Raw genomic sequence first — 16448 nt, forward strand, 5'->3', positions numbered from 1 at the left:
AAAGAAATCATTCTTTTACTTGCATATTTGCTTAGTCATGGGGATGTAAGTTGTGTACCTAATGTTACTAATGATCCTGGTGAAGATGTTGATGTTTTACAAGAATCAGATGCAACAAATTTGGAGCTAAATGATGGAGAAAACACTACATATGGTAATAATACAGCTGCTAATGAAGCTCCGGTCGCAGAGAATCCCGATAATAGATCCCAGGCGGATCCGCCTGCGCTGGCCAGCAGATCGGGCTCGCCCTTCCAAGGAGATTCGCCGGCGTCCGCCCCGGACTCCGGAGTCGCTCCGGTTTTGACGCGTGGGGGGAGGGGGGCGGGGACCCGTCGTCCACACACGCTGCTCCCTCCTCGCCACGTGGTGCCTGGTTCCTGCCAAGCCCAACAGCTTCACGGTCCTACCGACAGCGCTATCTGGAGGATCTTCTGCGCCCTCCACCGGATCAGCTGTGCCGCCACAATCATTAGTACTTGATCTTCCTTCACAATGGCGCACACGTCTACAACATTGTATTGTCAAAACTAAAAAGTTTACATATGGGACTATTGGATATGGAAACTTTTGTGCCATTGGAGAACCAAAGAGTTTACAAGAAGCACTAAATAATTCAAGGTGGAAATAAGCTATGCAAGAGGACTACACAGCTTTGCTCAGAAATAATACTTGGCATTTAGTTGAACCCAAGAATGGTTGTAATCTAATTGACTGCAAATGGGTATACAAGGTCAAAAAGAAGGTTGATGGGACAATTGATAGATACAAGGCACTCTTGGTAGCAAAGGGTTTTCGGCAAAGCTATGGAATTGATTATGAGAATACATTTAGTCCAGTTGTCAAGATTGCTACTGTGAGACTTGTTCTGTCTTAGCCAATATCCAGAGGTTGGTGTTTAAGACAGTTGGATGTTTAGAATGTGTTCTTACACGGTGTTCTAGAAGAGGAGGTATATATGAAACAGCCCCTAGGTTTTGAAAGAAGTGATGCCCCACATCTAGTGTGCAGACTTCATAAAGTAATTTATGGTCTGAAGCAAGCTCCACATGCCTGGTATGCGAGGTTAAGCTCTAAGCTTATTGATTTTGGGTTCATATCTTCCAAATCAAATAATTCTCTATTTATTTATAAAAAATCAGGAGTTATTATTTATATGCTTATATATATTGATGATATCATTATCACTAGTTCTTCTAGTGAAGCTGTTTCAGCCTTGTTATTAGATTTGAGAAAAGAATTTGTTCAGGAGGATCTTGATGACTTGAATTACTTCTTGGGAATTGAGGTTCATAGAAGTAAAGAAGGGTTGTTACTATCTCAAGAAAAGTATGCGCAGGAAATTCTAACATGAGTCGGTATGGTAAAGTGTAAAGGCTCTCCAACACCATAGTCAAGTTCAGAAAAACTCTCAAGTTTTGAAGGTGAACCGTTAGGTCCAGAGGATAGTACATGTTACAGGAGTATAGTTGGGGTATTACAGTACCTTAGTCTTACGCGGCCTAGATCTAGCCTTTTTAGTCACAAGGTCTGTCAATTTTTGCATGCACCAACATCTATTCATTGGACTGTTGTTAAACGAATTCTTCGTTATGTTCAATGTACATTTACATTGGATGTTGGGTTAAATATAAATAAATCAAGTTCAATAACTTTGAGTGCCTTCTTTGATGCTGATTGGACTGGTAGTGTTGATGATAGAAAATCTGCTGGAGGATTTGCAATATTTTTCAGTCCCAATCTTATGTCTTGGATGCTAGAAAGCAGGCTATGATCTCAAGGTCTAGCACTTAAGCAAAATATGAGTCTATGGCTAATGCTACTGCAGAATTGATTTGGCTGGAGTCTTTGTTGCTGGAACTTGGAGTGCAATTGACACAACAGCCTATTTTATGGTGTGACAATTTGGGAGCTACTTATCTTTTAGCAAATTCAGTTTTTCATGCTCGAGTAGAACATATCGAAATTGATTTTCCCTTTGTTAGAGAGAGAGAGTCACCAAGAAGCAATTACAAGTCAGATTAGTGTCTACTCATGATCAAGTTGCAGATGGGTTTACTAAGGCCTTGTTGCTGGTAAGCTAGAAGATTTCAAGCACAATCTAAATCTTAAGAGAAGTTTAGATTGAGGGAGGATGTTAGAAATATGTTTGTAACAAGAAAACATTTGTGTTGTAGTTGTGGTCTTAGAGATTGACTCGGATTGCTTAGAGATAGGTTCTATTTGTAATTCAAGTTATAAAGCAAACAAGTCCTAGAATTGTACTCATGTAAATCTCTTAGTATTTTTCATCCTTTATAAACATGCAACCGTGACCGGCTGAGATAGGCCACCACGTTTCCTCTAGCATGCTACAGAGTAGGGGGAAAAATTATTTGAGCAATCCCTGCAGGAAAAACTGCTTGCTACACCCGGTGAGGGGCATGGTAGCCAGGAGGTTCCCCGCGGACACGGACGCGGCAAGCGGGGCTGGGCCAAGCGAGAGCTGCAGCTGGCGGGGCTGCGCTACAACCGCCGTGCGCGAGCTGGTGGGGCCACGTTGTGGCCCCTGCGCGCGAGCTGGCGGGCGAGGCCACCAGTGTGAGCACACAGCGGCGGCCGGTGTCGAGGTAGCCCGCGCCAACGGCAGGGCTATGGCGAGCTGCGCCCCCTCGGCGCTCTCTTGCGCCGAAAATGGTAGCGCGGCTAGGTAGGGGATAGAGACTGCAGAGCAGGACGTGTAGGCAATGGTGGTGGCTGGGAAGCCGTGAGCAAGGTGAGCTCGTGCAAGTGACGAGGCAACGACGGCGAGGCACGAGCCGGCTAGGTTCAGGCTAAGCCGCGCGGCGTTGTTGGGACTGTGGGTCCCACAAACTGCGTGCCGAGAAACGACGCACCGCTCCAACACGTTTTTCAATGCGTCTATGATTGTCGGTAGTAGGACAACGTCAATTTTTTCTCCTCTCCTCGATAACTCTCTTGCCATATCAGCTTTTTGCTTGTGTGGCAATCCATTTAATACTATGGAAACCATCTGACCTGGAGGGTTGGTACTGCCGTCAGGGCTGAGGGTTACTTGCGTGCTGCCTCTAAAAGCTGCCTTAAAAGGAGAAATTTGGATTTTTACCGTCCTAAACAACAAACTTCGCAAAATTGTCGCTTGAAACATTGACGCATAGTTTTCCTTGCAATTTTCCTTCTTTTAGTGATTTCTTTTCCATTTTACATTTTCTAGGCACTTAAAATGATGAAACTACCCTTGCCTCATCTGGTTTGATTGATGGAATCAAAAGCAAATCATGGCAGTTCCGGAGCCGCAATTTCTGATCGCCGGGTGCTGTTCTAAATCTAAAAGCGCACTGATCGCGATCTGGACCCCGATTGGAAGACAGGCCGTTCCCAGGCCACCACGGTTCGCCACACCACGACCCCGATCAGTTTAGCGAGGCCGTTCTTCACTTCCGGCAAAGGAGAGGCAACACGATACATTGATGGCAGACTGCTCGCCATTGATTATTTTGTTTATATATAGTTTGCAAATTCGATTGCTGACTGGCTTCTGATATACTTCCTCCGTCCCAACTTACTATTTTTTTAACTTTTCTAGATACGTAACTTTTGCTATTTATCTCAACATAATATATATCTAGGTTCATGTTAAAGGCTATGTGTGTGTTTAGTTGAGCTTTTCAACTTGTTTTAGATTTTTAAAAAGCCAAAAACCAACCAAAAGAGTTGGCTCCCACCCAAAGCCACAGCCAAAAGTAGCTTTTAACCGGTACAAATGCCACAACATCCTCCCCTACTTTCACCGGCTGTGGCTTCCAACTTTTCACCGAAATTACACACCTTCCACTAGTTACGTAGCATACGGGTTCGTTTCTTTCCTTTCTTTCCCATCCATGACGTCTTCTCGTGAGCTCCTCCCATCGGCACCATCCCGCGACCTCGCCAACGCGAGCTCCGCCGCGGCCTCACCCCCTCCTTCCTAGCACTACAAGAAATACGTTGATCTATGATGAAAATTTTATGACACATTTGTTCTCGTCATAGATCTATGACATTTTTGGTTGAAAACATCATAAAGTTTCACATCCGAGCAAATTTAGTGACAAAGTTACAAAACGTTATAAAAGTTGCCACTATAGCAAAAAATAAATCATCACTTGCTGTTACATGGTGGTTTTGTGATAATATAAGCTTTGCGAAAACGTCATAAATGAACCGGAGTCCCACATGTAAGTTTAAGTTGATAAAAGAAACGGTAAAATAAAATAGAAAATGTGCTCCTCCCACATGTAAGGTAAGTTTCAGGTGAGTGTGGTAATTGACAGCAGAAAAGCCCGCGCTAGATCTAAAAAATAGCTTACCTGCTGCCGCGCTCCCATGATAGAGAAAAGAGAAGAACAGAGAGAAGGTGGCCAGGATAGAGCACTCTGGTGGAGATCTGCGCCTCCCCGCATCGGCTCAGTCCTACGACAGCATAAGTCTAATGCTTTCTGCTGTAGCGCATCAATCTGGTCAGCAATTTGAGTTGAATTCGTCAAGATTTCATTTCACATTAATGTCTTTCAATCTGTTTAGTAATTTTGAGTTGAATTCATGAAAATTTCCTAGATGGATAGATGTTGGATACATAGTTGTCAACTATTTACCCCCGATCATGAGAAAGGGGTCAGTGATTTCATGGAATTTGTTAAGAGTAGATACTCTGACGATGAACAAATACTATACCCGTGTCGTGGATATGTGAATCAGTCTAGATGTACTGTGGAAGTGGTGAACATGCACTTACTTATGACTAGGATGGCAAGCACCTACATGAGGTGGATCCATCATGGAGAAACATTCAAGGATAGGGTTCAGCAAAATAAAATTTGCAGGATAATAGGGTTCAGGAAAATGTAATTCTGCAAGATGATGGGGTTGAGGCAATTGCAATTCTTTTGGATGAGGGGGTTGTGGATAATGCAGATCTGCAGGAAGATGGTGATTAGGAAATGGTTCAGAAAAACGAACACATATCGGGTACGGAGGAGGATGAAGGCACTGAAGATGAACTTCGTGAAATGATAGCCGACATGTGCCACACTAATGAGCTTGAAGGGAAAATGTTAGAATGTATAAAGGAATGTATAAACCATAAGGTGTTACTGGGATATAAAAATATACACAATTTATATTTATTGTGATGTTACTTCATATCAAGTCTTTCTATCGGATCAGCAATGTCGCATTCAATGCGATTTTGAAGGTGTTATCTGTTGCTTTCATAGGAGCTTGTGTTCTGACATCTTATGATGATGCAATAAAGTACATACGTGCCATGGGACTCAGCTATGAATCTATCCATGTTTGCAAAAATAATTGTGTCGATGCGAAATCTGGTCGACTAGTAAATATTTGTAGTTTTGCCGTGTGTTAGATCGGATATGGCCTACCACATAATGACATAGTATGTGTGTGTGTGAACGGCTGAGAGGACGTCTCTTGTCTTTGTCTAAAAGCGGGGGGGGGGGCGTCCCCTTTTATAGTACAAGGGGACAATCCTTATAGGTCGGGGAAGGATAAGAGAGTGAGTGTACGGGTACTGCCTAGTCTTGCCGAATTCCACATCGGTGGATATGGTATGGCTTCTATCCTCGGTCCCTATTCTCCTCGTCAAGCCACTACGCCATAGCGGGTAGGTTTACCGCGCCACTGTATAGACGTGCACAGGGCGTGGCATGGTACGGCTCCGCGTACGGCCGGCTAACCCGGGCACCGCCTCGTTATCCACCCCACCTACTCCCTGGGCCCACTCCAGGTGGGCGTCCCCAGTCAGGGAGATCAGTGCAAGTGGTACAACAAGTCTCTAGTCGGGGGATTAGGTCAGGAGCACTCGGTCGGGTTTACTTAGTCGGGGTCGGACTGTGGCCCTACCTTCGGCTGGCTCCCTCTAGTCAGGGCACCAACCAGGCCTCCTGGTCGGAGGAGCCGATCGGCAGCCGGATCATGGTCTCGGCCTAGCTGTGTGTAGCTGGGCCGGCCCAGGTACATGTTTGTTGTTATGCTCTTTATTGGGCTAAGCGTCGCGGGAAAGTAGTCCCGTTGGGGACCCCGACACTATGGACCTGTCAGGAGCCCCCGAGCCCCTTTAGGGCTTTGTTGAAGCCCTAAAGGGGCTGTCGGTTGGAATGCCTTGCCACGGGGAAACACACCCAGAGGTGTTGTTTGCAAAGCGATCAGGCCACATTGAGGGGTATGGCCCCATGTGCAAGAGGATAAGGACAGACTCTGCGTGGGAGCCGTACCGACACCTCGTGACCCGGTACTTTCACCTCGTTTTTTTGGCGTACGGTGGTCGACCCATCATCTAAAGGCCTGATGCCTTTAATGCGTGGGCGTTGAACCGTCGCCTCAGCGTAAGGCACTTTTATTGTGTGTCCATGGATGCGAATCGTAACCGCTCCCAGATCTTGGCCATTTGCCTAGCTATAAATAGGGAGGCTTCCGCGTCCGGAGCCCCCAAGGCTCGGGTTGTAAGTCCCATGGCTCAAGTTGTAGATCCGGAAGGTTTGAGGCTCTTGCTCTTTGTCCTAGGTGGCTTTGGCTGCTCCTCATGAAGCCAGAAGATCTCTTGTAAAAGGTGTTCCACCTCCTTCTTGCAGCCTCCTTCATCATACCCGGGCGGCACGATGCGAGAAGAACTCTCATAATGTTGACCTGGCGCGCATCGGAGAGGTAAGCCTTCTGCAATCCTGACTTCAGCCCTGGTCTTTTGTTTATTCTACCAGTTGCCTTAGCGCGCGTGCCCTTATTTCTGTAGAGCCTGGAGATGATATCGACCGGTAAGTCCTGGTTCCTTTGGGAGGAGCATGGTCATCAGGGAATAGGATGCGACACATTGTGGCAGGTCGGTGAGCTTGCTCACTAGATGGAGACTACCCATTATGAGTCCCAGAAACAGGCGGCACGCGCGACCGAGAGCGTCAGGAGTCTCACCTAGCGGAGGCCGTGGTGGCCGCCCGAGAACATCAGGAGGCAGAGCGCCGAGTGGCCGAGCGGGCGATTGCGACCGAGCAGGCGCTCACCACGGCGCCAAAGGCCCTGGGGGCAAAGCAAGAGGCTCAAGCGCATGCCGAGCAAGAGGCCGCTCAGCTATAAAAGAGGGTGACCCAGCTGGAAGAGGTGCAAATCATCCTCGAGAGCACCAGTCAAGAGCTGGGTGAGAGGAATGCCTTTGTGCGGCAAGAGCTGCAGCGGTCGGAGGAGGGACAGGTCACGACTGTTGCTGCGATGGAGAGTAAGTCCCGCCATCCCAAGAGTTTGAGGTGGGTTCGTACCCCTTTTCTACCTTTTACTGACTTGGTCTCCTGTGCAGTCCTGGAGGGGGAGTTGAGGATGACCTAGGTGACGGTCACTTGGAGCGCGGAGGCATTGGCCTGGTCCGTGGCTGAACGGTTCACTCTCGCGGATGAGCTCAACCAACTCCGCGATGTGGCGCAGGTGGTGGTGACTGAGGTGCTCGGGTCAGGCCCGAGTACAAGCAAGCCTGCCATCCAGCTTGTAGAGGTCCTGGACATGGTCAAAATGCTTATCTCCAACGGTGTGTTCCACGGGGTGTCAGAGGTGCTGACGTCGGTGGTGACCCACTACCCTGACCTGGACTTCAAGGCGATCTGCAGAGGGTACACTGACGGAAGGAGCTTTGAGGAGATCTGGATGCTGGGTCAGAGCTTGGCCCCGGGCGCGCGAACGATCGCCGCGCACGTGACCGCGACATGGGTCATCGAAGCTCGCCACTCATGGATGGCCGCACGTGCAAGTTGGTAGGGTGCCACCAATCCTAACGTAGTGGTGCAACTGGGGAGACTGCGACTGTGACTATCAGCCTGACTGCGACTGGGGAGCCCTCGTCCTCATCGGCTGTGCCACCGACTGACCCAGCCAAGGGGGAGCAGTAGAAAAAAGGTAGTTAGTTTCTTTGTGTATGTAAGAAATTTGCAGGGGGATTGTGAGCCTCCGAGTGAACAATTTTAAGTTCGTTTGTGATTGTGACGGGATGTTGGTCCCACCCGTCCTCGTTTTTGTCCTTAATCAACTTCCACTTTTTTCCCTTTTCCTCTCAGACCTGCCCGTTGACCATAGGCTGCAACCTTTAGAACCTTCGCGTAGCCCATGAGGCTCAGTTGCTCATAACCATAGTCGTGGTGGGGTCCGATCGGTCTGCAAGTTAGAGCATAAGTTACCTTTAGGGTGAGTTAGAGGACGGGATGCCCTTTCATTTGGGCGCGCCCTTTCGCTCGGGGCGTGGTGCGTGTTTACACAAAAAGTAAAGAGGGGGTGGTGCCTCTCCTCCGTGGAGGCCCGGAGCAACCCGGGCCGAGAGTGCTCGGGCCGGGGTGCTGTAGGAGCGAGTGTTGAATGGAAATGGACTTGTAATGAACCGAGCTAAGGAAAGAAATGACGTAACTGCTCAATATTCTTAGTGTTGGTGAGAATGTTGCCGTCGTCATCCTTCAGTTGGTAGGCACCTGGTCGGATCACCTCGGCTACCGCGTACAGTCCTTCCCATTGTGGAGAAAGCTTGTGCTTGTCCTTGGTTGTTTGGGTCCTCTGGAGCACGAGGTCACCGACCTTGAGGGTTCTTCCTCGAATTTTCCTCTTGTGGTACATGCGACGGGTTTGCTGGTAATGGGCAGAGCGAATGAGCATCATCTCGTGTGCCTCCTTGAGCAGGTCAACCGTGTCCTGTTGAGCCTTTGGCTTTGTCCAGGTCGAACGCCTTCACCCTTGGAGTGCCGTAGTTGAGGTCGGATGGCAATACCGCCTCAGCATCGTACACTAGGAAAAAGGGGTGAACCCTGTCGACCGGTTCGGGGTCGTCCTTAGGCTCCAAAGGATGGTTGGGAGCTCCGTGACCCATCTTCCGGCATGTTTCTTCAGCCGGTCGAAAATGCGTGGCTTGAGTCCTTGGACGACCATGCCATTGGCCCGCTCGAGTTGGTCCGGGGGTGTCTGACTGAGGCCTAGTCGACCCTGATGCCGTAACTGTCACAAAAATCTAGGAACTTCTTGCCGGTGAAGTATGTTCCGTTGTTTGTGATGATGTAGTTAGGGACGCTGAACCGGTAGATGATGTCGAGGAAGAACTCGACCGCTTCTTGTGAGCGGATGTTGGTGATGGGCTTTGCCTCAATCCACTTGGTGAACTTATCCACCACAATGAGCAGGTGGGTGTGACCTCTTGAGGCCTTTTTGTGGGGTTTGACCATGTAGAGGCCCCAGACCGCGAATGGCCAGGTGATGGGGATGGCCTGGAGTTCCAACGCTGACAAGTGAGTCTGTCGGGCGTAGAACTCACACCCCTTGCACCTACGGACCACCTTCTCTGCGTCACGTAGTGCTATGGGCTAGTAGAAACCTTGACGGAAGGCTATTTCCCCTGGTTCCGGTGTGGACTTTGAGGAGAAGCTATTTCCCCTGGTTAGTCACGATGCATTTCAGGAGTACCCCGACAGACTTTGTTTGTAAAGTTCATCGCCGATGGCAACGAACATTTTGGTGTGGAAGGACCGAAACAGCGACCAGAGGGGGGTGAATGGGAGCCTCAAATATTTCTTTTGAAAACTTAGGCTGATATCCCAAAATCAAACCCCAAGTCCAAACGAGCGGAAGAGGAGAGGTCCACGAGCAACCAAGGTAGCTGGGTGTCTATGATAATGACCAAAAGACACAGTGGGACTCTTGAGAAGCAACTGGAGCAAAACCTACAACAAAAACACCTCAAGAACTCAAACACAGCTCAGGCCAGAGTGGTTCTATGAGCTTTGGGCGGATGGTCCACACCCCAGGGGCGGATGGCCTACCCTTGGCGGATAGAGCTCCCTGAAAACGTTCGCATGAACTCCAAATTGTCCGAAAATTGGTCAAATCAAAGCCAAATGCCACGAAAATTTAACCAAAGCATCTCAAGGTAGCAGAGAAGCTACTCCTAAGAAATCATCCCTCAAAGATTTGTCAATGAACAAAAAAATCAAATCTCGTGAAGAACACTACCTTTTCAACTACGAAAATTGAATCGCCTTGATCGATGAACTCGTGAGGTTTCAATTGAATTCCTTTGGTGGAAGGATTCAAATCACGTCCTTGTTCATTTCCAAAGAATCAGTTTGACTCAAAGCACCTTACAAATCATGGATCGAACAAAAACTTTGAAGGGGGTGGAGAGGAAGAAGCAAGAACGCGAAGAAAACAAACGGAAATTGCAAATCCAAATGGGATGGAACAACATGGCATGAAATAGATCTTTGGATTACTTCACCATGTTCGGTTACAAGCCACTCCTAAGGACAATCCAAATTAGGATGGCAAAAAGATCAAACAAAGATCCCTCCTCTCTCCCTCTCTCCCTCTACCAAAGACTCTCACAAAACAAATGAGGAGCCTACCACCAACTAGCCCAAAAGGTTGCTGCCCCAAACAGCTCTCCTACACATATATAGGCATTTGGCAAAGGTCCAAAATGCCCTTACATCAAGCACACAACTCAAATACCCCATAGGGGTAAGACCGTTCAACTTTTTCTTCGTTCATCGGACGGACCCAGCGCCTTCACGACTTAGCTTTGCCTCGATGCAAGATTCGCAATGGTGCCACGTGTCCTCTGACTCGACGCTGTCCGGCCGCACCAAACTCTTCCCCCAGTTTTGAGGCCAAACTGGTCAAACCTTCTTGCATGGCCACCTGGTGTGACTCACCCCTAGTTTTGAGGCCAAACCGGTCAAACCCTCTGGCACGCCCCGCAAGGCATGACTCACTGATGTCGACGTGTGTCCAGCCTCCACCAAGCCTTCGACGCCTCCAAGTCTTTCGCTCCCGGCTCCCGGGCCGCCTACTCGACTTGCCTCCGTCTTGCTTGACTCGACCAACGCTGTCTCCATCACTGTTCATATACTCTTGCTGTTTCGTGCACCATGTGGATTGCCCATGACTTCATCCAAACTCCTCAAGTCCCTCGATCAAATCCTAGTCGTGTCCACCCTTCACAGCCCTAGTACATCGGCATGAACCTTTTACTTGACCTTCAGCTCATGCCGTTGACCACCATGTTACATCCTACACCTGCACATCACAAGTCAAGAGACACAACATACAAGCTATTGTTTACACAACCACCACAACACAACTCACACAACTCACACCTCCGGTTAGCCATTAACATAATCAAGCGCATATGGAATAAGGACTCAACTGGTAAAGCCTCAAATCATCTTGTCAATCACTCATCACAAATAGACCAAGGCACTTCTCAACTTGGTCTCTTAGGCGCGTCGAGCGATTCGTCGCCCTTCAATCCTCTCCAGTGGGAGGACTTCTTCGATCATGTAGGCGAGCAGCGGCGCCCTTCAGTCTGTTGGGTCAAGCACCATCACCACAGTGTCCAAGATGGAGCCCCCCGAGCCCTTGGTCGGGGTCAGGCCATGCTGATGTGTTGGATCCCTTGAGCACCTGGTTGGGACCATGCTGCGCCTAGGTCGGATTCACCCGGATGCGGGCAGATGGCTCATGGTGGTCGTTTACGAAGACCCCGTCTGAGGGCAGATCCCACTTGGCCGCTAATTTCACGAGGGAGTCGGCGGCGTCGTTGTCCCTTCGTGGGATGTGGTGCAGTTCGATTCCTTCGACTTGCCCTCGAGGTTGCGCACCTCTTGGAAGTACACTACCATGAATGGACTTTTGTAGGACGACTCCTTCATGACTTGGTCGACCACTAATTCTAAGTCTCCGCGAACGTAGAGCCGTGTCGCGCCGAGCTCAATGGCGATACGTAGCCCGTTGATGAGGGTTTCATATTCTGCGATGTTTTTTGAGGCCTTGAAGTGGAGGCAGATTGCATAGTAGAGCCTGTTTCCCTCCAGGGAGATCAGGACCACTCTAGCCCCCACGCCGGGTCCCATGACCGACCCATCGGAATACATCATCCAGGATTCATGGAGGATGTCTGGGTCGGGGTCTGGACCTCCCTCTACTCGACGATGAAGTCGGCCAAGGCCTGAGACTTAATCGCGGTGCAGGGGGTGTACTTGATGTTGTACCAGATGAGCTCAAGCGCCCACTTGGAGATTCGGCCCTTGACGTCGCGGTTGCGGATGATCCCTCCTAGTAGGTACGAGGTGACAACTGTTACCTCGTGCTCGGTGAAGTAGTGCAAGAGTTTTCGGTTTGCCATCAGTATGGCTTACAGAAACTTCTGGACCTAGGGGTAGCGCACCTTGGTGTCGGTGAGTACCTCACTGACGAAGTACACCGGTCGCTGGACCTTCAGCACGTGTCCAGGCTCCTCCCTTTCAACGACGAGAATGGCACTGATGATGTGGTCACATGCCACGATGTAGAGGAGGAGGGGTTCCTCTCGTTTAGGAGCAACGAGGACTGGGGTTGAGGTCAGCAGCAATTTGAGGCTCTCCAAAGCCTTTTGTGCCTCTTCCATCAAGACAAATGCGTCCGACTTCTTGAGGAGCTTGTATCCCTTTCCCGCCAAGTTGGGAGATGAACTAGCTCAGAGCGGCCAAGCAACCTGTGAGCCTTTGTACGTCATTGACGTTGTGTATGGGACTCATATTTGTGATGGCCGTTATTTTTTTGGGGTTGACTTCGATGCCGCACTCAGACACGATGTACCCGAGTAGCTTCCCCCTCGGAACCCTGAAAACGCATTTCTCGGGATTCAGTCTAACGTTGTACCTTCGGAGGTTCGTGAACATTGCAGCTAGGTTTGCGATCAGGTCGCCTGCCCGAGCCATCTTTGCCACTATATCATCCACGTAGACGGAAATAGTGGCCTTTGGCCGCTCGACATGGTCAAGCCGGTCAATCTGGTCAGCGAAACACCGTTGCATGCACCGCTGGTAGGTGGCACTGACATTCCTCAGATCGAAAGGCATGGTCATGTAGCAGTACGAACCATACGAGGTGATGAAGAAGGTCGCGACCTGGTCAGACTCTTTCATCATGATCTAGTGATAGTCCAAGTAGGCATCAAGAAAGGAGAGGATTTTGCATCCTGAGGTGGAGTCGACTATCTAATCTATGCGCGGTAAAGAAAAATGCTCCTTAGGAAACACTTTCCCATTTTTCTTTTAGAAGAACTGGGTTAGCGAGCCAGTCGGAGTGGTACACCTCCTTGATAAAACCGGCTGCCACGAGTTTGGCGATTTCCTCGTCTATAGCTCTACACCTCTTGTCGTCAAAGCGGCGCAAGCATTGCATGACAGGCTTCGAGCCCAGGGTGATGTGTAGCGCGTGCTCGGCGTCCTACCTCAGGATCCCCCGTATGTCAGTAGGCTTTCATGCGAAGACGTCCCAGTTGGTGCGCAGGAACTCGAAGAGCTCGCTTTCCTATTTTGCTGGGAGCTTGGTCCCGACCTGCACCATCTTGGTCGGGTCGCTGGGGTCAATCTCCAGTGCCTTGGTTTCCTCGGTCGGGCTGAAGGCGTTCATGATGCTCGGCTCGTTGTAGTCCAGCATTGCCAACTCCTCCTCTTTCCCGAGCTTCGAGAGCTCGGCAGAGTTGGCGAGGCCGGTGGCGAGCTCAAAGTTCTCGCGGTCACACCCATAGGAATGCGAGAAGGTGCTTTCCACCATGATGGTGTCATGTGGTCCCGACATCTTCAGCTTGAGGTAGGTGTAGTTGGGGAACGCCATGAACTTGGCGTACCCAGGATGGCGTGGTAGCACCTAGGGAAATCCGCCACCTCAAAGGTTAAGACCTCCATGTGGAAGTTGGCGCGGTCGCCAAACATGACAGACATGTCGATTTGCTCAAGCAGGTACGCCTGCTTCCCCGGGATCATGATATGGAAGGGCGCGCTCACCGGTCGGAGCTTGGACTGGGGGATGCGCATGGCGTCCAGGGTCTCAACATATATGATGTTAAGGCTGCTGCCCCCGTCCATGAGCACCCGAGTGAGGTGCTTCCTATTGACGATGTGGTCGATGACGAGCAGGTACCGACCCAATCGGGGGATGCAGGGGGGTGGTCCTTCTGGTCGAACGTGATTGGATGGTTCGACCAACGCAAGAAACTAGGGACAGCTGACTCAACAGCACATACCTCTCGGTAACGCACTTTGTGTTGCCGCTTGGAGTAGTCGGCATCGGATCTCCCGAAGATCATGGGGCAGGTTTCAGGTTCAGGGAAGCCGTCCCCATCCTTGCCCAACGCGGTTTCCTTGTTGGATGCGTCCTCCTTGCCCTTGCACTCCTTTGGCTTGTCGGCTTGCTGCTGGAAGTGTTTGAGGAGTTCGCAGTCCTTGTAGAGGTGCTTGACAGGGTAGGCATAGTTGGTGCAGGGACTCTCCATGAGCTTCTCGAAGTCATCGTGCTGGCCCGACTGGGGCTGTTTGCCCGGTCGGTCGACCGCAGCGACCAAGGTTGGGTCGGTTGGGCGCTGCCGATCCTTCTTGTTCTTCTTGCCCCGCTGCATGGAGGGGCCTTCATCCCAGTCTTCGCTCTTAGCCTTGCTCTTATCCCGCCCATTGTTGAAGACCGCCCTGACCACCTCCTTGCTAGAGGCGTGATTTGTAGCGATGTCGAGCAGCTCGCGGGTGGTCCGGGGCTTGACACATCCGAGCTTGTGTATTAGGGACTTGCACGTCATCCCTAAGAGGAACGCGCTGACAATGTCTGCGTCGACGTCGTCAAGTAGAGAGTATACAAGCTATACAAGCCAGCGAGATCTAGAGATAGACGTCGTGGCCTAAGGGCTAGGAATGAGACATCTCCTGATGAGCACAAAAATGAGAACGATTGCTTTGACAGTGAAGGCACTGAGGAGGAAAATACGAATGTATCTTGTCTCCAAGTCGCTCATGACCAGGAGATAGGTGCATCGCGATATGCTATAGAAACAGTATTGGTCACTCCAGCAATAGCCAGCCAGCTGGTCGAGCTTGCCTTAATTCTTCAGAGACTGATTGATGGTCAGGAGAAACAAGCCGAAAATAATCTTTGTATGGCCAAGCTACAGAAACAGTTGGATGAGAGACTGGCTTGTCAGGAGGAGAGACAATTCGCGTGGCTAGAGCAGGTGACACAGAGGGCAGACTAGAACATGAACACTATGTTCACCACCATCTCTACCATTGTCAATCAGTTGCACCAGCATGTCGGGTTACCACCACCGCAAATTCAACTCCCACATGCTGGTCAAACCCCCTGCTACTCAGTAAAACCTCCAACTGAACCAGGTAAAACCTCTAAGGCCTCTGTGCTGCATCACAATTCAACTGGAATTCCACAATTGTTGACATCAACGATGACCCTGACAGAAAAGGATTCCACACTTATTCCCGCAAAGAAGGGTGGCGATTGTGAGGAAGCAAATGCATCAATACTAATGGTTCTATCTGATATTGCTGCCTCACAATAGCGAAGGGAAGATCCTGTGGTGGAAACAACTACAGATTCGGATGATCATGAAGTGTCTACCCTGCTACTCAAGATGATCCTAGTCTCACTACTTTGCAAGCTCAAGATGATCCTACGGTGGCTCCAGCTCCTGGTATCGCTATGTCGGAATGATTTCCTGCACCTGGTCCTGGTCTCACTACGTCGGAAGCCTCTCCTGCACCTACTCCTAGTTGAACTACGTCGAAAGGCTCTGCTGCACCTGCTCCTGCTCCAACTACGTCGAAAAGCTCTGCTGCACCGGCTCCTGCTCCAACTACGTCGGAAGGCTCTGCTATACCTGCTCCTACTGCTGCTCCTCCTCCAAATAATCATGTATCTCTAGCTCCTGATGACCCTCTTCTATCAAACAATCCTGCTACATCGGCACCTTCTTCAACCCCAATGACAAAGAGATAGAATGTTAAACAATTCTTTCATTTCCATTCATTGTTGTATTCGATTTGAACAATAAATGTTTCGTTGTCATGTACGAACCAACTATTTCATTGAGCCTTATAATAATATTTGCCTCAGCTTTGTGCTCAGATTTCAATTATTGGTGATCTGGTGGAGTTTGTACCGGAGGCGGACGAGTCTTATAGCTAGTTTGGCACCAATGGGATACATAATGACCAAGCGGATAGGCTGGCACATCGCCTTCAAATTGGGGATGAAGCTAAATCATCAAACTGCTCTAGGGACGTTCAAGACTCAAATTTCCAAGTGTTTGAGTCGATGGAGTGGATTGAGATTATGGATACATGCGGGAATACAGGCGTGGCAGGGTCTAGTCTTCCACCATCCAAAAATGAGACTTCTCCAACCTCACCATCATGTAATGAGTGATGCCATTGATAAAAAGAACCCAAAACTACCTTCGTAGTGTTTTTGTTTGTAATATTCAATGCAGCCCAAAACTATGTCTGGAGCTACTTAATCCAAGGGAGCTATTTAATTGGAGGGAGGGATGTTTGATCTCTAATGTGCGCATGATTGAGTAGTTAGCAAATCCAATCGGGAAAAATGATGTTTGG

The 16448-nt window shown here is 49.5% G+C and overlaps 1 protein-coding gene across 1 annotated transcript; it reads right to left on the reverse strand.

Moving 5' to 3' along the window:
* Positions 1-8990: 8990 nt before the first annotated feature.
* Positions 8991-11921, reverse strand: LOC101758527 (uncharacterized protein K02A2.6-like). The gene is made up of 2 exons (XM_004966855.1): positions 11654-11921; positions 8991-9352 (listed from the first exon to the last, which is right to left on the reverse strand). The coding sequence occupies exons 1-2, from the start codon at positions 11919-11921 to the stop codon at positions 8991-8993; spliced, it is 630 nt and encodes a 209-aa protein (XP_004966912.1).
* Positions 11922-16448: the final 4527 nt, after the last annotated feature.

The sequence above is a fragment of the Setaria italica genome, chromosome IV (assembly GCF_000263155.2).
Source record: "Setaria italica strain Yugu1 chromosome IV, Setaria_italica_v2.0, whole genome shotgun sequence".
Classification (NCBI taxonomy): domain Eukaryota; kingdom Viridiplantae; phylum Streptophyta; class Magnoliopsida; order Poales; family Poaceae; genus Setaria; species Setaria italica.